The sequence below is a fragment of the Nipponia nippon genome, unplaced genomic scaffold, assembly GCF_047370975.1.
Source record: "Nipponia nippon isolate SJK-2023a ecotype South Korea unplaced genomic scaffold, ASM4737097v1 scaffold_10, whole genome shotgun sequence".
In the NCBI taxonomy this organism is placed as follows: Eukaryota; Metazoa; Chordata; class Aves; order Pelecaniformes; family Threskiornithidae; genus Nipponia; species Nipponia nippon.
In genome coordinates, this window is record NW_028262291.1 from 1,682,529 (window position 1) to 1,707,144 (window position 24,616).

At 46.1% G+C, this 24,616-nt stretch overlaps 4 protein-coding genes and 1 long non-coding RNA gene across 7 annotated transcripts; 4 read left to right on the forward strand and 1 right to left on the reverse strand.

The window, feature by feature from the left end:
• Positions 1-1,816: 1,816 nt before the first annotated feature.
• Positions 1,817-10,391, forward strand: LOC148057014 (uncharacterized). Of its 2 annotated transcripts, XR_015700942.1 has the most exons (4): positions 1,817-1,873; positions 1,987-2,242; positions 10,045-10,109; positions 10,263-10,391. It is a non-coding gene; the product is annotated as an uncharacterized LOC148057014 (long non-coding RNA). The 2 variants fall into 2 exon arrangements; XR_015700939.1 differs by lacking the exons at positions 10,045-10,109; positions 10,263-10,391 and adding an exon at positions 2,567-3,354.
• On the reverse strand, positions 2,384-11,211 carry LOC104009065 (olfactory receptor 5AP2). Its single transcript, XM_009461020.2, has 2 exons — positions 10,333-11,211; positions 2,384-2,624 (listed from the first exon to the last, which is right to left on the reverse strand). Exons 1-2 carry the CDS (start codon positions 11,209-11,211, stop codon positions 2,550-2,552), a joined length of 954 nt encoding a protein of 317 aa, XP_009459295.2. The 3' UTR covers positions 2,384-2,549.
• Positions 6,354-7,295, forward strand: LOC104008899 (olfactory receptor 5AR1). The gene has a single exon (XM_009460831.2). The coding sequence runs from the start codon at positions 6,366-6,368 to the stop codon at positions 7,293-7,295; it is 930 nt and encodes a 309-aa protein (XP_009459106.2). The 5' UTR covers positions 6,354-6,365.
• A 1,771-nt stretch (positions 11,212-12,982) lies between the features above and the next one.
• LOC104009076 (olfactory receptor 5AP2-like) lies at positions 12,983-16,511 on the forward strand. Its single transcript, XM_087741141.1, is given in 4 exon segments — positions 12,983-13,191; positions 14,451-14,630; positions 15,048-16,045; positions 16,048-16,511. Coding segments are annotated over 2 exon segments (936 nt in total). The 5' UTR covers positions 12,983-13,191; positions 14,451-14,630; positions 15,048-15,573.
• A 2,186-nt stretch (positions 16,512-18,697) lies between these two features.
• Positions 18,698-23,335, forward strand: LOC104008921 (olfactory receptor 5G9). Of its 2 annotated transcripts, none has more exons than XM_087741152.1 (2): positions 18,698-18,715; positions 22,254-23,335. In XM_087741152.1, the coding sequence occupies exon 2, from the start codon at positions 22,288-22,290 to the stop codon at positions 23,221-23,223; it is 936 nt and encodes a 311-aa protein (XP_087597278.1). In that variant the 5' UTR covers positions 18,698-18,715; positions 22,254-22,287; the 3' UTR covers positions 23,224-23,335. The 2 variants fall into 2 exon arrangements, with proteins under 2 accessions (XP_087597278.1, XP_009459128.1); XM_009460853.2 differs by lacking the exon at positions 18,698-18,715 and adding an exon at positions 20,942-21,080.
• The last annotated feature ends 1,281 nt before the right edge of the window (positions 23,336-24,616 follow it).

Here is a 24,616-nt window from a genome sequence, read left to right on the forward strand (position 1 = left end):
GTGCCATTTGCTCTGTCCTGAGGTGCCAAGGACATTGGCATGCACTTGACACGTATGCCATGCAACCTGCAGAAGAGTTGGGCCATTCCGGAGCGACATCTTACAGCTCAGAGGGAGACCCAGGGGCATGACCAGGGTGTTCATAGTCTACGTTCAGGCATCCCGGATGCCTCTGGGCTTCTTGACATTGGTTCTTCCAGTCTGACCCACCCTATCCACACTGGTGTGAATGTTTCACTGGGAAAATAGTCTAGGACTATGAAAAGTATGTTTATGTGGTGCAATACAGCATCGTGAAGAAATAACTGGGATGGCTTAGGACCAGAGGCCCGTTACTTCATGACACATGGAGCTCCACCTGAGCTACTGGTTTGGGCATAAGTAAGGAATATTTAATCCAGATAAAGCACAGAATGAAGAAGATGATGTACAACAACAAGGCCAGCCACTGCTAAGATCCCACTTTATAGCAGCCATAAATTATATATGGGAAGGAGAGGAGGTCTGCCTGCACAGTGACATCTCCTGTCCATCAGGAAGCACTTCAGGATCAGAAGAGCTTATGCTCCTGCGTTGCATCCTCCTGCACCTACGGTGAAAAGCAACAAATGAAAACACAAACAAGACAAGACAGGAATACCAGAGATGCAGGAAGGACAAGTTCCCAACGAAGAAGTGCATTGGGGCATGGAGCGATGAGCTACGGCATATCACTAGGATGAGGGTGATGTTGCTCATGAGAGTGGTGATGTAGGCTAAGGTGAACACCATGAACAAGAGCAGCTGCAGCTTCGGGTCAGTGGTGAACCCCAAGAGGATGAAGCTGGTGACCGAACTGTGGTTCCTCTCTTCCACGGACAGGGGAAAGGGACCGACCTGGAGACACAGATCACAGTGGCTATTTCATATTTGCAGCGCAGGGTCTGGGGACACCAGCTAAGAGAAGGGCTTGCATGTCGCTGGCATTGCTCTCTGTACCAACACACAGCTACACACACACACAAAAGAAAAAAGCAGAGTAAATTTTGTGTTGAGAAGGGCTGCGCTGCTATGATTTTGGTTGTGCTATTTTATGTCAAATAAAGGTTTGGCGTTTGCATCACCTTGCATCACTTCGAAAGCTGCATTTGCCATGAACGTGGGCATATACACACACTGGGCGTGGTGCTGTGCATACAGGTGTGCACACAAGCAGTTTCTATATGTTGCATATAATGCATTCAATTCTTAATAAAATAAATGCAGGATATGAAAATATGGGTGGGTATATACATGTACGTATGTGTACATGTACGTATGTGTACATGTAGCTCTGTAGGTATTTGCTGACCGTGCATTCCCTGACTTTTGTGAATGTGAAATCTCAATCTCAGTGTTGCATTAAATTACTCATACATTGAGACTCCTGAATTTGAAGTCCATATGGAGAAACTGGAGATACACGTTGAAGACGAATGCATGTAGATTCGCCATCTGGTACGAACCAACACAGTGTCATTAGATTCGTTTTCATGAGTCATACCAGTAAAAGCACTCTCTCATTAAGTTTTCTGTTTTGCATGAGCAAACATTGAATGGTTGGATGTATGCCCTAAAAGTCATGATTACAAATGTGCGTATCTGGAAAGACCTGTATTTTTAGGCACATTACTGAAAGCAGCAGTCATTCAGTGCACGCGTGTGCTTGCACACCTGACTACGGGCACACTTGCATCTACAGAAGTTGGAATTCATCTCACCTGACGCTGCAGTTGACAAGCTAATTATTTAAGCTCTTCCATAGCCAATGAAAGTGATAGACTCTTCCATAGGGAGACCAGAACGTGAGCTGTGTCCTGCTGCTTCCTTGCAACTTTCCCCGTGCTCCAACCAGGTCTGTGAAGACCCTCTCCCGGTGCCCCTGGTGCTGGCTGCTTCTCAGAGGTGCTGCAGTGGCCTTGATTTTCTCACCTGGCCTCATTTGTTGATTCTAATGTTTGTCATCAGGTAACACAAGGGATGGGCAGAGAGTTGAGGAGAGAAAGGAAAGAAAACCGGATCTCCTTGAAGATTTATCTTCTCAGCTCTCCATGACACCATATCCCTCGTTGGCCCTTTTTGCCCAGAAATACTTATGGACTTATGGTCTTGTCCAGCAAGTGCCGATGGGATCACAGATTTAGAGACCACAAGAACAAAAGCACGATGATGCTCTCTGCGGGACATCCCCACACCAGCTCATCTCTCAGGGCAGAGCAAGCAGGTATGTCCTCCCCTGTCCCCGCACCACCCATGGTGTGCAGCTGGGGATATTTATCCGTTGCCTCATTCTGTGTTTCCTTAAGGCCCCGGTCCCTGAAGCGTGTAGTTCAGCTATTCGGTACAGCCTTTGCGCCGAGAAAATGTTGCTGCACAGTTGTGCATCCCCCAGAGATGATCCCCTGCACCCCAGAAAGAGAATTTTCAGAGCTTTCATGGCTCTCCATGTTACGTGCTCATTATTTTCATCACTCTAGCTGCAGAACAAAGATGCAAACTCACGAACATCCGAGTTATTTGCATTTAGTTGATCATATCTTTTTACTAGTCTGAATCCGGGAGGAAACAAGAACTCTTCCTAGGAGTCTCTCCAGAGCATCCTTCACCTCCGTGTTCCGCAGGCTGTGGATGAGGGGGCTCGGCGTGGGGACCACCAGGGTGTAGACAACAGACACCATGTTTTCCTCGTCCAGGGACCAACTTGAACTCTGCAGTCAACTGGGAGAAGTGGGACCTCTTAGGCAATATTCAGATAAGCTATTTAGGATGTTTATTTTGGAGCAAGACGAATTGCTTCCTAGAGTAGCTGGCAACAGGGTGGAGAATGGTCAGATGAAGAAGTTTACATCTGTAGATGACAACATTCAGCTAAATCATGCCCCGACTCAATAGCTGGTGTGCTAAATAAAAGCACTGAGGTAGCTATAAATGACCTGGAAAGGAAAAAAACCCACTACAACCCCATAATTAGCTTTTAATTTCTCAAAAAATGTTGTTTCCAGTTTCATTATGGTCTTTCTTTCTGGAGGCCTGCAGGCTGGGATGCATAATAAGAAATCCCACACCAACCCAGGGGACTGGCCCTGGTGACGAGCACCAGACTGTGCACCACGTGCTAACGCCACTGAACGATTCATTTCGCGCTTCACCTTTTTTTTTTTTTTTGAGCAATTCAGTGCTCATCAAGTCAGTGTTGACATTGTATGGGTTTTGGTGGAATGAAATTAAACTTCAAGCACAGCTCATGAGAGTATTTGGAAGGAGCTGCGCACTGCTGTTAACCCATGCAGACCAGCTACTTTCCAGGAGTGAAAGATCCGCTTATGAGTTTGGGTGTCTTCTCTCATTCTCAGGACAAATTTTTGGGAGCTAGAGACCAAAACCTGACAGATATCTTAGGGAAAGAAGCCATATAGACTCTCAAGAGCTTTTTTTTTTTTTTTTGGTAGGTTTTGCTTTCTGCATGCCTTTAAATTAAAATTCATTAGAGGATTTTTGGCATTGTTGCACACTTGAGCACAGATTGTGTTTTATATATTTCCTGAGTGACTAAGATTTAATGAGCAGAATAAGGATAGCGAGTAAAAACAATAACACAGGCACAATCTGGCAGACTTCATAATATTTTAAGCTGATGATACTTTTCTTACTTTTGAAACTACCTTACACACCTACCAGAAGATGCTGCTCTTGTCCCCCCTAGACCCAAATTCTGCTGGAAAGCTGAGCTGTGGCATTTAGCTAAGCTGTGAATATGGGATCAGGTAGGTCTTTGGTGAGTTTGCTGCCAGGTAAAGGCAGAGGGACTTCAGAAGGGGAAATTACTAGCTGGTCGTGTTCAACTGGTCCTAAGTGCTGCCCGTATCCCAGAGGGATGCAATGGCTGGAGCGGCTGTACACAGCCTGCTGAGGTTTTTGGCCCCAAATCTCACTGGGAAAAAATAATATTGAAGAAAAAAGTCCGTCATGGCAGTTAATAGAGGACCTACTTGTGAGAAAAGTTATCATAACACTTTTAAAATAATTGGTGCCTTTCTTTATATATTGATATATTTTACTAGATGAAGGCATCCCTCTTAGCCTTGGGGCCATCGACTGCAGTTGTAAAGTGATGGTGGTGGTGAGAGGTTATCACCAGGCAGCCTGAGCGTGTGCAGGGTTTGCCTGAGGGGGTTTATACCACCTCTGAATTCTCACTGTCAAAACAAAGACACATAGGAACGGACAATATCATTCCCGCTAATAATGGCAGGAATAAGTGGTCTCGGAAACGCAGCTGCTGGAGGTTCTGAAGGCAGCAACCTGTTCAAACCAATACAGAGAGACCACCAGCTCTGTGAACAAAATCTCTTGGAGAAAGCAGATAGGAAAGGGTTTTGTGGATCCATACATCAAGACCACAGTATTCTAGATAATACGTGTCACGGCGCTTGGACCTGGTGGACAGATCTCAGTGAAAAGAATTTTGTTTAGGTAAGACTGCAGTTCTGGTATCGATTTGAGTTTAGGTGACTGCTGTTGCCTTGCTCTTCTCATCAATGCTCACAGCAAAAGTAAAAAAAAAAACAAAACCAAACATGAAAAAACTCACTGCGGGGACAATTACTGTCTTATCAAAGCCAGCAAAGGCAAAGATCAACATTTGGGATGGATTTGGAGCAAGAGGGTGCTGACAAGGGGAGACCAGGACAGCAGAAATGGCTGCAAGAAATATCTTTGCATTGCCAAAATCCAACTTAAGTGGCACTAGGAAAGACACTTGAGAAAGTTAGATAATAACCAGGGGTGACTGCGGAAAAAGGTTGGGATTTGCTTTTGGTGAGTCATGTAGACGTTTACTTTTCATCCACTCCCTCTCCTCAGCATGGGAGAGGGAGGAAGACATCTTAAACCCAAATATTCAAAGCAAATCGTCCCTGGGCTTCATTAGTGAGCCTGGAGATGAAGAAATGTATATTCCGTGTGGATTTTGCTTGTTGTCAAGCTTCTATTCTCCATGGACTGAAATGCCTCCAAGGTCGCAGAAATGAGTATAAATACCACTTGAACACTAAGAAGTACAGAGGGGGCTTATCTGCCCTCTGGAAGGTGCAGCAACGAGTCATCCTCAGTGCAGCTTTTAAGGAAAGACTTCTAAAAAGCACTCTCAACATTTGTTTAAAGATGAATTATGGCCTCGGTCATATTGTCTGGAGGAGCAGCCAACCTCATCCCAGTCGCTGAAGGAGCTGCATGGACCTGCGCTGCAGATCTGAGTTTTGTTGGAGAAGTCACGTCCAAGGTGAGGGCATCTTCTCTTCTGGCCAGTCCTCAGCCTTGAACCTGCTCTGAAGTGGTGGGACATGAAGGGACATCATGGGGCTAAAGTAAGCACCTCTTTCTTTTTGTCTGATGGGCTTGAAGATGGTGAGATAGAGGAAGGAAAGGACCAGAGGCATAAGGTATCTCCTTTATAGCAACGCGACCGAGAACAGCAGAAGGAATTCTACAGGGGAGGAGGATTCTTCTGCTTTAAAGTTTAGATGACATGAAACAAGGAGACATGTAGGTGTTCGGTCTTTTCATAGGTGCCGCTGTAATGGCAAGGGATGGCCCTGGTGGCCAAGGCAAGAGGGTGCTCGATGCCTACAGCACAGGCTGTGCTGTCTCCGCGCCCTGCCCTGCTCAGCTCCTCCTGTGTTTGCTCGTATGGCCTTGGCTCTACATCCAAGTTGGTTTCCCCGTTGCCACTGTGCCACCATGAATTTCCTTCCCAATGGGGTCGTCAAGACTGTGTATACTGAAAACTGTGTGTTCGTGTCAGTTTTGGAAGAAAAATGCAAACTTCTGCTCTGTTTTGTTTTGCAAAATCAACGAGAACAGTAATTCTGCCATTTCTGCAAGTCGAATTGTTCCGTGTGCTTTTATTTTTAAAGAAACAATTTTTTTCAAAATGTACCTGTCATTTACTAAGGAAAAACCAAAATGCATTGAATATTTGAATTTTAAAAAAAAGGTTATTACTACGAAATGCCTGGTGTATTAACCTTCCCCCTGTGTTAAATTTCCCCAGGAAGGCACAGACAGGGAGCTGCGTAGGAGATGAAATGCTGAGCTAAACCTGGGTGAGCGTTCTCACTGCTCAGCTTGACAAGTAGGTTTTGGGTTTAGGATCCTTTCAAAGCCTCTGGACGGAGGCTTGGCTCTTGCGAGAGCGAGCCAGAGGCCAGCTGACATTTCTTGACCCTCTGGTAGGAAGTGCTCTGCCTCCCTTCGGTGACACCGAGGAAGCTGAGGGTCCTGCTGAGCTGCCCAAATCATTGTCCATCACTTTACCTGCATCCGCCAGGTTGAATGTGTTACAGAGAATGACACCTGTCAATCACACTGATGTGCACGAGTTCGTTCTCTTGGGGCTGGCCACCCGCCCGGATCTCCAGGTCCCCCTTTTCTTGGCTTTCCTGGCCATGTACATGGTGACCCTCTTAGGGAACTTCGGGATAATTATATTAATCCGGACCGATCTTCACCTTCACACCCCCATGTACTATTTCCTCAGCCACCTGGCTTTTGTCGATGTCTGCTATTCCTCCATCATCCTCCCCAAAATGCTGGTGCAGATCTTGACGGAGGAGAAAACCATCAGCTTCTCGGGGTGCGCAGCCCAGCTCTGCTCCTTCGTCGTTTTTGGGGTCACTGAGTGCCTCTTGCTGGCCGTGATGGCCTATGACAGGTATGTGGCCATCTGCAAACCCCTCCTGTACCCCACCATCATGGGCAGGTGGATGTGCCAGTGGCTTGTTGCTGGTTCCTACGCCATCGGCGTCTTGCACACCGTGACACACACCACTTTCATCTTTACTTTCTCCTTCTGCCGCTCCAATGTTATCAACCACTACTTCTGTGACATCGCCCCGCTCTTAGCTCTCTCCTGCTCCGACACCAACACCTACGAGGTGGTTGTCCTTGCTCTCGTCAGCATAAACTGTCTCAGCACCATGACCATCATCTTTGTCTCCTATACTTACACCCTCCCCGCTGTCCTGAGGATCCGCTCTCCGGAGGGCAGGAGGAAAGCCTTCTCCACCTGCGCCTCCCACCTGACAGTCATCACCATGTTTTACGGGGCAATCTTGTTCATGTACCTGCGCCCCAGCTCCACCTATGAGTCGGTGGAGAACAAGGCGGCCACGCTGTTTTACACCATCGTGACCCCCACGCTGAACCCCTTGGTCTACAGCCTGAGGAACAGCGAGGTGAAGGCTGCCCTGAGAAGAGCGGTTGGGAGAAGGCAGTGAGTGAAGGAAGCTGGTGCCCAGGAGAGTATTTCCTTAGGGCTGTTTTGAGTGGGACTCAAAATTCCACTGAAGTCTGTACGAAGGTGTAGTGAGGGTAATTTCTTTATAATTTATCTCCCTTAATTATAGGGAGAAGTCAGGTGACACAGATTAGGCATGTAACTTCTTCATAGCTGAAGTTGGCTGAGATGAAGCTCAACCTCATTGTCCTGGTTTTGGCTGGGATAAAGTTAATTTTCCTTCTAGCAGCTGGTAGAGTGCTGTGTTTTGGATTTAGTATGAGAATAGTGTTGATAACACACTGATGTTTTAGTTGTTGCTAAGTAGTACTTACGCTTGTCAAGGACTTTTCAGCTTCCCATGCTCTGCCCGGTGCACAAGGAGCTGGGAGGGGGCATGGACAGGAGAGCTGGCCCAGACTGGCCAAAGGGCTAGTCCATACCGTATGGCGTCATGCCCAGTATAGAAACTGGGGGGAGTTGGCCAGGGGCAGCGATCGCTGCTCGGGGACAGGCTGGGCATCGGTCAGCTTAAGGTTTGGTAACTGATTTTTAGATAGATAAGGCTAGGTTATACAAATACAGTCTTAAATGCTCAGGTCAATTGAATGATCCACAGAGCATTCGACTTTCTCATTCCAAAACAGTCAGGCTGATCTAACTGCACCTGAAGCAGAGGGCGAAGAGGCACATTTCCAGCTCTTCCTCCCAAAAAGTTGCTTGCTATTTGAGGTGTGAGAACCACTTACGGAGAGGACCTCTATGATGTATTTCATGCGGGAAGTTTGTGTCTACAGCCACAGGTTTCTACATTTTGTAGATCCCTTCTCTGCAAAGATTGAAGCAAAATAACGCAATGATGCTCATAGTGGAAAAAGTATTGCCAAAAAGACAAGCCTGTTTCTCATATCGCAGGAGTTCACAATTCTGCCTCCCCTGCACTTTAGACTGAAGTTCCTCTTGGAAGTTCACTGAGTTGGATCCACCACACACAAGACCATGGCAATCCAGACCTCTTTTAGGAACGTAACACCAAGTCCAGGTAAACATTTGAGCATTTTAGTTGTCTCTGCTTTGGAAACTTAATTAAAACCAAGAGGAAATAAGGACACCCAGAGTGGAGTAATTCATCAAGCAGCAACGAGTCCTACATATTATATTTCTCATCTGGGCTCCCTTTCTCAAGAAAGGTTGGACCAGATGATCTTTTGAGGTCCAGCCTGGGCTTTCTATGGTTCTATGATTCTATATGTACGCTATAAGCAAAAATATCCAACAAACTAGAAGGAAGAATAACAAGGTGTGGTGAAGGTTTTAAAAGAAAGAAATGGTCTGATATCAAAAGTCTCTGTCTTGCCAAGCTCTTTAGCTTTTAATTCTATCGATTCCAGCTCCTTCGTTCAGCTCCAGGTGGGAGCCACTTTTCCCCCAGACCTAAGACAACGTCTCCTCTCCCACTGCTGTTTGCTGGAGCAACGGGGAGACCGTTGCCCATCCCTCTACTTTCCAAATATAAGTTTATTCCCGTGCTACTCACAACGGCTAAGGGAAAGATATTTTTCTGCTGCGTCTCCCCGCCGCAGACAAGGCACGCGGGTCTGTAACTCTGCGGGGTCAGAACCCATCACGCCACCCGAAGGTGTCCGAGTGGCATCAACAGGCGAGGGGCAACCAAAATCAAGTGTGTGAGAAGGAAGACGCTATGCTGAACTTATCCAGCCCACCTGAATTTTGCTGCATGTTGCACGGAAGTTGCAGAATTGCACCCAATCACAAATGTTTATGGGTGTGCACTCAAGAAACAGCAAACGTCCTCTGGAATTAATTAGGATGAGCAGAAATGAGGATGCTGCTTCTCTTATGTGCCTGCCAGGTAAGGATGAAGCATTGCTGGCCCCTCCCTAGTGTCACGGCCATTCCCGTACCATGCTTTCTGTCCCCCCTTCTTTAATGAGCCATAATTTGCAGAACTGCTGGTTTTTGGCTTTTTTCAGACCCAGGCAGCTATCAGCTACCCATAGATTACGTGTTCAAGATTGTCTTTCATCTATGGAAACTAGACACAGGCTTAATTTTTAAAAGAAATAGGCCATTTGGTTTTCACGCCGTGCTTTAGCATGAGCTGGGCATTTGAACGTGGGATACTGATACACATCTCTGGGTGTAATTCCATTTGTCTCCCCACTTAAGCAAATGGCACTTAAGAGGAATGTAAAACACCGCTTAAAATGAATGGCAGGTCCCCTTGATGCTATCACTGTGCAGAAATAGTCCTTAACACCAGGCAGCCTCAGCGCGGTTCATCGTCCTGTATTTTTAATTTTTTTGCCTACGCTTTCTTCCTTCGAGTGAAGATGTACGCCCGGGTGTGCAGCCTGGGGAGGGATTCCCCTGGGTACTCAAAGGTATAGCTTGGGATCCTGACTCCCACCAGCTTTTTCACTTTTTAAGTCAGAAACAAATGCACTGTATCTTTTCAAGCCTTGTATCTTACTTTTTTTCGGCAAGCAAATCTTAAAATACACTTACTCTTCCACAATGTTCCCTCCCGCCCCAGCAGCTTAACTCTAATAAATAACTTGCAGGTAACAGTGAGGAATTTTATTGGAGTTTAGGGATACGGTGAATAATCTTGCAAGAAAAATACATATTTATCAGTGAAATAAAAGTTATGAAACAATAAAACTATGGTTCGTGTTTTCTGTGAGAAAGAGAAGCCTGGAATAATTCAGGGTAATTTCTTCCTACAGGTTGGTGACTGCAAAGTGAAATAAGGTTTGAGGCTCCCGCTCCTCCTGGTTTCCTTCCGAGGAAGGTGAGATTGTGAGGTCTATTTCTCGGGGCTAAATAATTGACTTTTGTGCAGAAACTGTGGAAGAACCTACATAAAATTGTGAGGATTAGGGAAAAATCCAGTTGTTTTAACGCATCATAGGTTTTCTCACTTACGATACTGTTTGCTTCCTAGCTGATACAACTCTTTCATGTTGGCAGCAGTTTAATATCCTGCTCCTGCACTTCACCAGAGCACCCTTCACCTCCTTGTTCCTCAGGCTGTAGATGAATGGGTTAAGCACGGGGGTGACCACGGTGTAGAAGATGGAGGCCACCTTATCCAGGCTGCTGTGGCTGGATGCAGGTTGTAGGTACACGAAGACTGTTGTTCCGTAGAATAAGGAAACAGCCGTCAAGTGGGAGGCGCAGGTGCTGAAGGCTCTGGACCTGCTCTGTGCTGAGCGCATCCTCAGGACCGTGCGGAGGATACAGAGGTAGGAGAGAAAAATGATCACGCTGGTGCCCACCAAGTTTATGGCGACAAAGGCAAAGATGACCATCTCGCTGCTGCGGGTGTCGGAGCACGTAAGCTTTAGCACGGGGTTGACGTCGCAGAAGAAGTGGTTGATTTGGTTGGGTCCACAGAAGGAACCCCCAAAGGTGCAGCCGGTGTAGATGATGGCACTGAGAAAGGCGATGAGGTAGGATGATGCTACCAGCTGCCGGCAGACGCGGCTGGAGATGACCGTCACATAAAGCAGGGGGTTGCAGATGGCAACGTGCCGGTCATAGGCCATCACAGCCAGGAGGTGACACTCGGCAGTTGCAAAGAAAGCAACGTTGTGGAACTGCGTCACGCAGCCGGCGAAAGAAATGGTTTTATTCTCTGATAAGAGGCCTGCTAGCGTTTTGGGGGAGATGACCGTGGAATAGCAGGCATCGGCAAATGAAAAATGGGTGAGGAAGAAGTACATGGGGGTGTGGAGGCTGGGAACCAGCCAAACCAGGACCATAATCCCAATGTTCCCCACCAAAGTGACAATGTACATCAATAGAAACAACCCAAAAAGAAGGGCCTGCACAGATGGACTGTCTGTAAGTCCCAAGAGGATGAATTTAGTCTGCGTGTGATTTCCTCCCATGACCAGATGTTACCTGCTGAGGCAAAAGAAGAAAAATATCAATATGATAAAAAATAAGAGTTTCACTTTTGGACGATATTTCACTCCAATCAATCACCAGTTTAACTGCCACATTTTGGTATATTCTGCTCTATTTTCTAAACCCAAATTGTATATGCTTCTTGTTTTTCAGTTGAGGTACTTAGAACAGGGAGTGAGTCGAAGCAATACGAACGGCAATTTTGGTTTTCTATGCTTGGATACTTAAAACCACGGATTTATTCTAGCACGTGCGTTTTCAGAGCTAGGAAAAGAATCAGATCTTTACTCACTTTCAGTTTGAAAGAAATTTGTTTCAGAAGACGCCTCAGAGGAACCGCGTAGGAGTGCCGTAAACCTGGAGGCAGAGAAAGTCACAGTCCCAGTGAAATCACAGATTACACAACATTAATGACCTCCAGACATTTTCCCTTGGCTTTTAATTATTATACCAGCCTTCAAATCACATTTATCAAGTTATTATATATAATTTACAATGGATAAAATTCACACTGGTAAATTCATGACATACCTTTATGAGCTCCAGCACGCTGAAGCATCCTAAAACATGGGCATTAAGACGCTTACTTGAAAATTGAGTTAATTTTAAAACGTGCTGATTCCAAAGGCTGATTTGTTACTGACTATATTCTGCTGACAATTTGAAATGTTGCATTTCTTTATAACAAAATAAGACTCATCCTTATTTAACACGTGCATAAATCAGTTCATCTTGCTTTAGCTGCCTAAGTAAAAGAAAAACAATTTGCGTAAGCCATTACTCCCTCTTATTATAAAGAAAACCTGCTTTGGTAAGGCTGTTTTCCGACAGAGCCCCCCAAAAAAGAGGACATGAGGACAAGAAGAAGAAAACCCCCTGCCTAAACGCAGGAGAGGCTCTGCTTTGTCTTGGCGTTACGGCTCCTCCTGTGCCTTCGCCGCTACCGAGTGATGGGAGCCAAGGGTTTATCCCAAATGCAGCAGAGAACATATACGCGTCTGCATAACCTCTGTTAACCACCTGATGTGAAGAGAGACGTGCTCCTTCCCAGACTCCGATAGCTGAGCTTGGGGGTGATGGGGCTGTAAGTACAGTCCCTCCTACTCTCCTGGGAGAAAGCCCCTAGGGCTCCTCAAGGCAGGGTTTACCAAAGCAAAAAAAAAAGAAAAGAAAAGAAAAAAAAAAGTGGTGAAATGCAATTCTGAAAGCCATTGTGCTGCTTCGGGTATCTGAAAGACATCACGTGGATGAGCCATCACTGAGCAGAGATACACAGCAGCAGTGATGACCAGCTTGTGTGATGCTTCTGAGATACTTGTGGACCACACAAAGGTTTCGGTCTGACCCTGCCGACAGAATGAAAATGGGTTTAGAGACATTTCATATCTTTCAGAGGGTCCTCAAATGGTTCACAAAGCACAACTGACTCCATCTCTGGAGCTGATGTTCCTCTGTGGACACTAGACAGCAGTTTTCCAGCAAGGGTGGGATTATCCACATTTAGGTACCTATGGCCTGGATGTCCACACCTGAGCTGGTGACTCTGGGCTTCTACTATATTCAATGTTGAGAAATGGGCATTTTCAGACAGTGATTCATCTCTCTCAGAGTGAACTAATAGGCCTTAATGGCCCTGACCAGCCTCACCTGGGGCCTCCATCCCCACCCTCTGCCCATTTGCCCATGAGCCCTATTTAAGCTCAGCCCAGGGAGCTCATTCCTCTCTTGGCTTATGCTAGAGGAGTGCTGGTTTCCAGTTTAGCAATAGGCATGCACAGCTATGGACTCCTTTGATCTGCACCTTTGCTTGATCATGGACCTACCTAGGAACTGCTGGACCTGACCAGGGGATTAACTTGGCTTGAGCTTGGACTTTATTCATCATCACCAACTTGCCCGATGGTCTGGAGTTGGCTGAATTTGGCCCAGGCCTCTGGGTCTACCCTACTCGCCTTGCTCAGGTACTGTGGGATGGTCCCCTGCACACCATGGTGTCCCCCTTGACTCTATTTAAGGAGACTGAAAAGGACAAACCCCTGTGGCACTCCCCAGCCTCCAGGCAGAGCAGAACCCACCACCCATCACCTTCTGCACCCAACAGCCCAGCCAGGGCTCACTCCCCTGGCAGTCTCACTCCATCCAGACCATGTCCCCACACAGGTACTGTGGGAGACAGCATGCTCAGGGAGGGAAAGAGAGTAATAAATTTAACATTATATTCAATTTTTATTCTCTGGTCCTTAGTACCTCCTCCATCTCCCAATTTGATATTAGAATTATGATCTTCAGTAGGCTGGCAACATTTTGTTTTGGAAATGGGTAGAGTATTCTTTATGATTCCCAAGGCTTAGTAAAGATGGGTAAATGTTTTGGAAATGGGTAGAGTATTCTTTATGATTCCCAAGGCTTAGTAAAGATGGGTAAATCTTTCCAGCTTGAGTGTTTCCATAGCTACAGGAGGCTGAGACGCCGTCTCTAGGAGATGCTGTTTCTCAATAACCTCGCAGCAGTTTCTGATCTTGGCGTATTCTTGCTCCCAGAAGACAAGCCATCTCAAGGGTGAGGGAGGTGATAGCTCCAGACCTCTAACTCCTCAAATCACTAAGGGAACTTTCCAATTATGTCTGAAGGGGAGAAAAAGCAGGAGTGATTGGCATGGGGCCATGTGCCCAATGAGGCTGTTGACAGCTTATCCCAACCATCTAAGCTGGAAAGCAATAAATAGTGAAGACGAGAGCCTCTGGGAGACCCAGCCATACACGGACATCCAACGCCGTGTAGAATTAAAAAACAGGAGAAGAAAAGGACACTTGGAATAAATTTGCTGCCCTGAAGCTCTGATTTATAAAGCAAGCTAGAAGGTGGGAAAATAAGTTTCTTCTTAAGTCAGTGATGATTCTGTGCAATAGAGTCATGCAGACAGGTAAGAAAGCTTTGATTAGAGGCAATGCCAAAGAAATGCAGCAGTGATTGTCACAAGAGCAAAAATTGCCATTTCTCTTTGAAAACATATCCTTGCCTACTGGTCAGAGCTACACTGGGACAAATATATACGTGTACAGAAGAAATCTTTAGTGTGTCTTATGTGTTTACCCTCTGCCCAGGCACAATCCTTTTTGGGGACGTATGAATTATTTTATCCTATTTATGAGATGAACACACATTTTTCAAGTGAATTTAATAGGATATTGTCTAACTTTCTGCATTATTACTTTTCTAGCTTTCCTCCGAAATAAAAAGGTGCAGCTTTTGTCTGTCTTTTGAATGATCTCCTCGGAGAAACTAATAACAGGGGCAGGCACAAGAGCAGTTCGGCGTGAAAAAGGCTGGATCTGCTAAGGAAACGAGAAGAAGTGGCATCTCGGGGAATAAAAAAGAAATTGCAGTGTACTCCAGCCTGGTAAGAGGGCAGACTGAGGCTTTCTGATTGAGAAAAGGGAGCTATATTTAAACTGCCCCCAAATGTCTGTGTTTGAGACACGTAGCTAAGTTCCGACTTTTTTCTAGAAGGAAGTTTTACTTCCTAACCTTAATTTGGCATGTTAATCAGTTGCTTGAAAGTTACTGTTTGCTTAAAATGTCAGCTAAATGATAGAAATAAAGGGGAGAGCGCAATTTTTAGCAAGTCACCAGCTAAGCTGGAAGATATTTGAAAAGGAAAGATATATGCTTATGCTCTTCTGTCCATGTATTTATTCTCATGAGATGAGAGCAGTTATTGAAATGCAGTTTATTCCCCAAAGTAGCCACTAACTTTGCTAACAATCACTTTTTTAAAAAAAAACCCAACACATTATTTTTGCTTCTGAGCACTTAGAATAAGAAGCCCGGAGCAACAAAGTCAAACCCAGAGCTACCTGGGATAATAAAAAGAGTCTCTGGGACATCATCAACCTGAAAAGCAGAGTGAACGCTAATATTGTGTATTATCGGAACAAACATTAATGAATGTGAGCTGCTCTTCCCTTAATGCGGCAAAAACCGCACACAGAGGGAAGCAACGCACAGAGCGAAGACCACGGTGATGTCCGAGGGAAAATTCGCTTTGTTGGTTTCATACTTCTTTCCTTGAAACCACTACATGAAGGCGGAAGTTATATTCAAAGCTTGGTTTAAGAGCTTGAATGGCAGATGTAGGCAGGAGACGTGGGTCCCTGCATGGCCAGGTGGTTGTGGACCGACTGAGCATCCTCCCAGGCTGTCTGGCAGTGTTTCATTAGAAAATGTCTTCATTATCTGCAGAGCACAGGATTAAAAACCACTAATAATTAAACAAGTGATTAAGTCATCGTAAGTGATCTCATGGAAATCGCTTCCCTGCCCGAGAGCTGGGAGTCTCTTGCATGCTGATGGCTTGGGAAAACTGGACTATGGTGACAGAATTTGTTTTCAAGGGGTTCACGGATCGCCTCGACCTCCAGGTTACCCTCTTTGTGGTTTTCCTGCTCGCCTATGTCACCACTGTGGTGGGAAACCTTGGCATCATTGTTGTAGTCTGGCCGGATGCCCAACTTCAAACCCCCACGTACTTCTTCCTCAGCAACTTGTCCTTCTTGGACCTGTGCTGCTCCTCAGTTGTGACACCCAAAATGCTGCTGAACCTCTCATCAGAAAGGAAGACCATTTCTTTTGCCGGCTGCTTCATATAGCTGTATTTCTATGCTGCGTTTGCGACTGTGGAGTGTTACCTCCTGGCCGTGATGGCGTACGATTGCTACGTTGCCATCTGCAACCCGTTGTGCTACCCTGTTGTCATGTCCCACAGGGTCTGCGTTTCCCTCTTGACTGGGTCCTATGCAGTTGGGTTTTTAATTCGATGGTGCTCAAGGGGTTTGCATTGAGAGTGTCCTTGTGTGGCCCCGATGTCATCGACCACTTCTGCGATGGGCCACCGCTGACAAAACTGGCCTGCTCTGATACTCGCCTCAACCAAGTGCTGGTACTTATTTTTGGGGGCTTCAATGGGGTCACCACCATATCAGTCATCCTCATCTCCTATGGTTGCATCCTATTCACCATCCTGAGGATGGGCTCTGCACTGGGCAAGCGCAAAGCTTTTGGTACCTGTGCATCCCACCTGGTGGTTGTCACCATCTTCTATGGGACCCTTCTCTTCATGTACCTGCGGCCCAGCTCCAGCTGCTCCCTGGGCAGGGACAAAATCGTGCCTGTCTTTTACGTGGTGGTGACCCCCATGCTGAAACCCTTCATCTACAGCCTGAGGAACTGGGAGGTGAAGAGTGCTCTGAAAAGAGCAATTATTTCCCTGCTAAAGTGGTAAATGGTTTGGCATTTAGGAATGGGGTCTGTGTTTTGGGGTCTTTTTGAAATCAGAGAGAAGCTGTGATAATTCTTCTGTGTATTACTGTCCATTTTGTAGTCTGGCTGTATTGACGTGGGATTCATTTGTTATACATTTGCCTCTAGATAGTGCATTTCATAACAGGAGAAATACGTACTCATTGAAGAACCAAAGGTTAATATGTGGGGAAATGTGCTAAAACATCCGGATTGTTTCTGAATATTTGGAGGCAAGCGTGTGCTGGGTTTCCTCGTGGACCTACCATTCCTTAGGCAACCCCAAGTCACCTCTCTCTTGAAGGGAAATATATGACAAGGCTCAGCCCTGTAAAAATGACACATTTGTGAGATTCTGCTGAGGACTTGGAGCATTGTCTTCTCAGCTGCCTTTGGCTTGAGCCTACTTGTGGCTCTCCTACAGTTTGGCCATCGTTCATCAGCGCAGTGTACTACGTCCCTACCAAGTGCTGCACCTCTTCCAGCCATGAGGTGGGAGCTACAGATTTAAGGTGAACTTCAGTGCTTCCAGGTAATCCCCAGGACAGATGGGAGCATGCAGGCGAACGCACGGAGCAGACCAAGGAGGCTCGGGTGGGAGAGGAGGAAACCTTTCCCTAAAGCTGCAGGAAACGGGGAAAATTGAGAGGAACTCCTCTGAACCCTCTTCACCACAGTGACCCACCAAAGTATGTTCAAAGGTATGTTAAAAATTTTCTGCTGCGCTTTAATCCTTCCAAATGTGTTTTATAGTGAATAAATACTTCAAATGATTTTGTTGATACACAACATTAAATATTGGACAGTGGCAGTTCCTCAATGTACTGCTTAGTGGAATCTTTCAGTACCTATATTCAAACTTAAGGATGTACAGTAAAGCCATGGTGTGTTAGTTGCAATAAACCTAATATTTCTAATTTTCTCAGAGCATGTCGTTGCCTGTATCTGAAAGACCATTAGCTGTGGGATTTAATTGCCCAAATTCAAAACTGAATAGGCAAACGTTAAATCTGATCTGAGTCTCCCTCCCTAGCAGGAACAAAAGACCATGATTCTTGTTAAAATAAGCATGGGAAATGGCTTGCGTGAGCTATGTTGCATAAAGACATAATGCTGCATATAGGAAATATAACATGACTGACATATTTAACTTCAAGACATCTGAATTTACAGTGGCTGAAGCCCACCCAGCCTATGGGTCGTGGCACTTCCATATGTCAGGTTTCAGTTTATACACTATTTTCATGGGTTTTTTTATTTGCAACTCCTCCTTTCCATTTTTATCTCCGTTTATAAGAGGAAAATGAATGGCCACAGATACCCTTAGGTGCAGCAATACACAACACAGCTGCATGGCTGATAAAGGGAGATGAAGAATTTAGTGATAAACATTTCAAAGGTTTATACCTAATTACCCATGACTATTTGTGTAACTGCTTTCTACAAATTGTTTTTCTTTGTCATCTGTTTGTAAGAAGCAAAAGAAGTTTCCTTTGTAAATAACTGGAAAGCATGTTTTTATTTCCCTTTTCAAGAAGGGGTGTTGTGAGTTGTACCTGGATGATTGGTAATAAAGTGGGAACGAATGTGAATCAGTGGTGAAAGTGTTGGCACAAACTCCCCAAATATAAACCCTGCTGTTAAAATATTGTTGTTTGTAGAGCTACGCCCAACCAAAACACTCGTCTGGGGTCAGCTCTTCTGTCAATATTTGGGTTTGCTGGTGCAGGTGCTGCTCTGTTGCTGGTTGTGCTGGCTCTGGTCTCTGGGGCCACTGAAGGCTTCCTGCTGGGCTCCAGCTGCTCCTCCAGAAGGTCATGGGTTCCTGGAAGTCCTGTAGCATTTCTGCCAGAGCCATCTCTTTGGCCAACTGAATCAAATCGTTGGAGTGCACAGACTGGAAGAGAAGCTGGGACACCTATAGGTCATGTCTATGTCCGTATGTCCTGCTGACCTGGCGCGAGGTGAGCCCAAACCCATCCCATGTGTCCCTCTCTCAGCCAGACCCATCCCATGTGTCCATGTCCTCTAGGCTCTCGGTTATACTGACGGAGAACTTGTCTGTTCATGTGATCATGCGTGGGTCTCCTTTGGACACGGCGAATCCTCCTCTGGGCTACGCTGAGTCTACTGATCCATCTAATTCCGCCTGAGATATCACGGGACATACGGACACAGGTCTGGCAGGTATGGCATAAGATGTAGGGAGACTTTTGCCGTTTAGGGGAGCGGGAGAGGTGTATGGTGGGTCTCAAAGTCCTGGACACCCATGTCTGAACAGCGGAACCACCACCTTCATAAGCAAAGAGAGCCTAGGCAGTTGGCTCACATGTCTCCACTTAATGTTGTTGACAACTGCTAGATGAATAAATCCTGTCTATGGATCAAATAGGATCCAAATATGATGTGCTATTTATATGGTGACTCTATCCATGTTGTCAGTTTAATCTAAAAGCATGGGCTTCTATTATTTAAAGGGAGAAATTAGGTATACTGAAAGAAATAGTGTGAATTGTAAACAACTGAATATTCCAGACACTGAAAGAAGCTGGCATCTCTTGAGTGTTGAGCAGAGATGAATGACACTGAAATTACCAGGAATATGCTATCAATTTTCTGCTAGCCCCCAAAAAAGTTTGTAGAAAGAACTGGATTAGCACCATCTCTTTTCAAGACAGGCTGTGATGAGATGGTTTTGATCTTGCAATAGAAGTGGAGCAGCAGAATGACCTGGCTCTCTGCAAAAGGGAGGAAAAAATGGGTGGTTGAGATATTCCTGGGAATATCTGGCGCATGATAAAAAGGCTTAATGGACTGTCTGTCAATCATGTTCTGACGGGTGGGTCCTGTGTAGACCTCCCTGTGCTTAACCATCAGTAGCCTGGAAGCCTTTCAGGCTCGTTCATCGCCCGGAGGCTTGGGTCAGCCTTCACCTCCTGTAAGCCCAGCCATCTGCTCCAGGCATCCATCCAGGGCTAATTACCACAGCCTAAGCTGCTTGCAAGAGGTGTTTAGGATAGTTGGAGTAAATTGCCCTTTGGCTGCACCTTCTCATCTCCCCCTTGCTTGTCAGAGGGGCTTGTGAAGAATAACTTGTGCTCCTTTGGACCTTTTCTGTCCCTTGAGGCTGCCAAGGCTTGTAACAGGCTATTGGTATTTGTGACAATAATTAGGACAGGATTTTGCATCCTCCTGCACACATAGCTAAGCCTTTCTTAGCAGTTTAGACTGTTGTGACTCATGGATTCTCACTAAGAAGCCAGCAATATACAACCAAGATTCACTTTTCTGGGAGACCTGAACTGTAGCCAAAGCCATGACAAACACTCGCTCTCTGAGGAGAGGTGCCCGTCGCCCACAAAGACCTGCGGAAAGACGGATAAAAGCGACACGTTGCTGCGAGGGAAGAACTTCAGCTGATGAAAATACGCAGGAGGCTCTCAAATGCTCGGGAGAGACACCCTTGTTTATCTGGAAGCTAGGAGGGTGGCTTCGAGGGTCAGTCCCCAGGTTTCCTGTGCAGACACCCTGAGCCTGTAGCGTCCTCCAAAGAGGAGGTGACCCTCATCCGCAGGTAGGTGTGACCATTCCCCGAAAGGTCCAGGTGAGCTCTGCTGGGACTCCCCTGCTCCGGTATAAATCACTGCAGCAGTGTTACCTTTGGGAGGCTGCTCTGATTGACGGCAGGTAAAGGTTTGCTCCTCTGCCTTGCTAAAAGAAGATGAAATGTTTCTGCTGGGTTGCACTTGGGATGCACTCCAGTGTTTTGAATTCAAAAGATCAGAAATTGTCATGCTTATGGTATGTTTAAGGAGCCTGGGAGAAGAAGAGAGGCGAACACTCTCAAGGAAAGATTAACCCACCCACTGACCCTGAAATAAAGTGATATTCACTTTTAAAAGTAAAGAATGTTTCTTTATAGAAATATTCTGCTGATGGAGAATGGCTCTTCAATGAGTCTTCTGATCCTGGCGCTCATCTGGTGGGGTAAGACTTTGATTCTCATCTTTAATCTTGTAAAGATTTAATTATTTTATTCTGAACCTTCATGTTACCAGGGACAGAAACCTGTATTTCACATTTTCATTAGGGCAAGCAGCTTAACTAGGCGCCTAAACCTAGGCAACCGGAGTTGAGTGAGTTGGCTCAGCACAGCTCCGTGGTTTCATCCGTGGCATTGACTCCTCTTCCAGCTGAAGGGAGAGGCAGGAGCTGCTGGGGTTTTGCCTGCTGAAAATGGGCTGAGAGAAGTCCTCATGAGCGCCCTAACCACCGGGATGCCACGCTGGGCCACCAGCAGGCTCCCTCCGAGAAGGTTTTCCTCCTCAGATGGCATCTTAAAACAGTGAATTCTCTGTCTGGCTCTTTTGTCCCCCTTGACCGTTCCCCTCCCTCATGCCTTCTGCCAGTGCCCTTGGCCATACCGTGTTTTCACCTGGAAACGAGGTGCAATTTGCCGTCGGACGCCGCTGTTTGTGAGCACTGGGGAGAGCACCAGGTGTGACTTTATATTCCAGGACGGCATCGTGGATCCCGCTTTTGTCTGGGCTTGGTGAGTACATTACAGCTGCTTCATGCTCATAAACACTCACAGCTATCTCCTGACACTCAAATCACTTCTGTAAATCAGGTTTGATCTCCAAGTCCACTTCTGGAAATAGAGGGCATGATTAAAGCCATCAGCGTATCGTGGCGGTTCATGGTGCCTGCCGTGGACCGCTGCAGCGTGGCGAGGGCGGCCGTGAACAGGGACGTGATGGGCTCGCTTGTTGAAAGGCTGATTCATCGTTTGTTAAACCCACATAAACTCTTCATACAGGGGACCCTAACAGCACGGCTGGTACCTTCGCTCTGAATGTCATGGGGAAATCCAGACAGATTTTATGGTGTTTAGTCTCTTAATTGTATATTCTCTAAATTGTACCAAGGAAAGGTTTGATGCTTAGCCTGGTTCCAAATAACAGCCTTGGACCCAAATTTTTCTCATGGTCTCCCTGGCTTCATCTCCCCAAGGTTTTGGAGACTGTAATATTAAACTCATGTCCTGAATGAGTTTTAGGATCATGCAGCACCCCCTTCCTCTCTCCCTCCCTGCTTCCCAACAAATTAAAGACACTTTTTTTCCCTTTACCTCAGTGTCTTTTCCAAAACCAACAAAGGAAAGCTACAGTATTTTTACTCTTACTCCAAGCTATTACAATTATAGCCAGAAGCTGCTGCCAAAATCAGAGCTGTCTTGTTCTGGGCACCTTATCATGATGGGTTTGAAATGGGGAGGAAGGGTAACAAACGTGGAGAAAAACTTAATCCCAGGAGGTCAAGGGCAGAGCTGATGATTCGGTCTGTGCCACCTGAATCCCTATCTGCTGCTATAGCCATCAATCTTGTCCAACTGTAGGTACCAAAATGGGATCCTGCGATACCAATGAACCTGCCCGAGGGTCTGCCCACAGTGAGAAAGTGAGAGACTTTCCGCAGCGCCTCGCTGCAGGCGGGGAAAGTGTTTGGGAAAGCTGGGATGCTCTCCCTTCAGAAGGAACTCCTCTTTCCCTGGACTGTAAAGGCGGACAAGCTCAGAGCAGATGGCTACAGCGCAGTCCATCCGCTCTAACTCCCTAGAAATGAATGATCCGGGCGCCCTGGCTGCACAGGGTGTAAATTATCAAGTTATCGCATTTCAGTTCAAATAAATAAAGGCATGGTTTCCACTGTCCTGTATTTTCAGGGTCTCTCCTTGCTTGGTAGACACGAAGCCCTGAATGGCAGAGCAGAATCACACCTCAGTGGCAGAGTTCGTTCTTGAGGGCCTGAGCGACCAAGTGGAGATGAAGGCAGCCCTCTTTGTGTTGTTCCTGCTCATCTACACCATCACCCTTGTGGGCAACGTGGGGATAATTGTCGTTATCCGAGGTGACCCACGACTCCCCACATCCATGTACTTCTTCCTTGGCAGCCTCTCCGTTGTTGATATCTGCTTCTCCTCTGTGACTGCCCCCAGGACCTTGGTGAACTTCCTATTGGAGAGGAAGACCATTTCCTTCGTTGGCTGCATGGGCCAAGCCTTCTTCTACATAGTCTTAGTGACGACTGAGTGTTTCCTGCTGGCCATCATGGCGTACGACCGGTACATGGCCATCTGTAATGCCCTGCTTTATTCCTCTGTTATGACTCGGAGGTTGTGCGTGTGGCTGGTGGTGGGGTCCTACATTGGGGGTGTCTTGAACTCCATCATACAGATGACCTTCATCATTAGGCTGCCCTTCTGCAACTCCAATGTCATCAACCACTTCTGTGATGTTCCTCCCCTCCTGGCTCTGTCCTGCGCCAGCACCTACATCAGTGAGATGGTCCTCTTCTCCTTGGCTGGCATTATTGAGCTCAGCACCATCTCCACCATCCTGGTCTCCTACATCTTCATCTCCTTTGCCATCCTGAGGATCCATTCAGGTGATGACAGGCAAAAAGCCTTCTCCACCTGCGCGTCCCACCTGATAGCTGTGACCATGTTGTATGGGACAACAATTTTCATCTATTTACGCCCCAGCTCTATTTACTCCCTGAACACTGACAAAGTAGTCTCCGTCTTCTGCATGGTGGTCATCCTGATGCTGAACCCCCTCATCTACAGCCTGAGGAACCAGGAGGTGAAGGATGCTCAGAGGAGAACAGCAGAAAGAATCACAGTCAGGCTCTGAAGCCTCCTTGATAAAACCCGATACAGGATTGCTCTCGGGGGCTGTGGAGCCCCCAGCCATGGAGATATTCAAAAGTTGCCTGGATGAGGCCATGAGCAACCTGATGTGGCTGTGAAGTCAGCCCTGCTTTGAGCACGATGTGGAATAGTTTTTGGTCAGAAAGGACATCTAGGAGGTCTCTGCTCCTATGAACAGCAAGCTATACGCATATATACATATGTGTGTGTATATATATAAAAATATATTATTAAATGTATATTATACTATATATTTATATATAATGCAATATATTATTGTGTTAAATGCGTATGCCAACACACCTATGTCACTGATTTTTCGTGTCACTCCCTAGCCTCAATGTAGCTGTGATACCTGCTCAGTAAATGAAGGTATGTGGGACATTTTAGTAGAAAAATGTCTATTCCAGAGAAATGCTGAATAATTTCATGGGTGGCATTGGGCACTTGGGGTCTTAATGATTTATGGGCTGGGTTTTGGGGGGCAGCTCCTGTGAAAAGCTCTTCCTAGGAAGGATGAAAACCCAAGGTCTAAATGGATAAACTTTGAAGTTTTAATGCAGTTAAGGGGGTAATGGGATACAGTGAATAAGCCAAGTGAATGAAATATAAATTCTTAAATAGGTCTGCCTCTGAAACCAGGCTGCTGAGTTATATTGCAGGGTTAAACTGGTCTTTGTCACTTCTTTTTAGGCAACTGTACACCTTTCTCCTTTCATTCCCCCATTTCTGCCTTTCAAAGCCTTCAATTAGTTTTCTAATTTATGCCCACAGCAGTTTGTTAAAAACAAAGACAGTGCTACTGTCAGAGTTTGCAGTCAGAGATTTGCACTTTGGCATGCAGCAGTGGGGAAAAGGAATTAAAAAAAAACAAAACAAAACACCAAAACCAGGGAAAAAAGAAAAAAAAAAAAAACCCGAACAAAAAACCCACCCTGAAACAAAAAAAAAAAAAAAAAAATGGAGCATAATAAAAAAAGATGGAGGTTAATAAAAAACCAACCCCAGTCTTTATTTCTTACGTGAGAAGCAACTCCTGCCAGAAACTGCAGCTCCCCCCTTTCACCATATTCTGAACAGAAACCTGTGGTTGCTGTGAAAATGCAATGCCACCGGGGGGAAGAGTACCCACAATTTTTTCCCCCCACCCCAAGAAACTTTAATATTTCTTTAGCATTTCATCGCTTGAAGGTAGGAGGTGTCCCCGATGATATCACCTTAACAAGCTCCTCTGGGAGGGGACGTGGAGACGAGCGTCTGGGACGGCGGAGCCTTGGCTGGGTCCTGGGTGAGGATTTGCCACCTTGTTGTGAGCTGCATAGTTGCGGTGGGAAAAATACTCTCTAAGATGGTGAAAAATAACCCAAACAGTGATG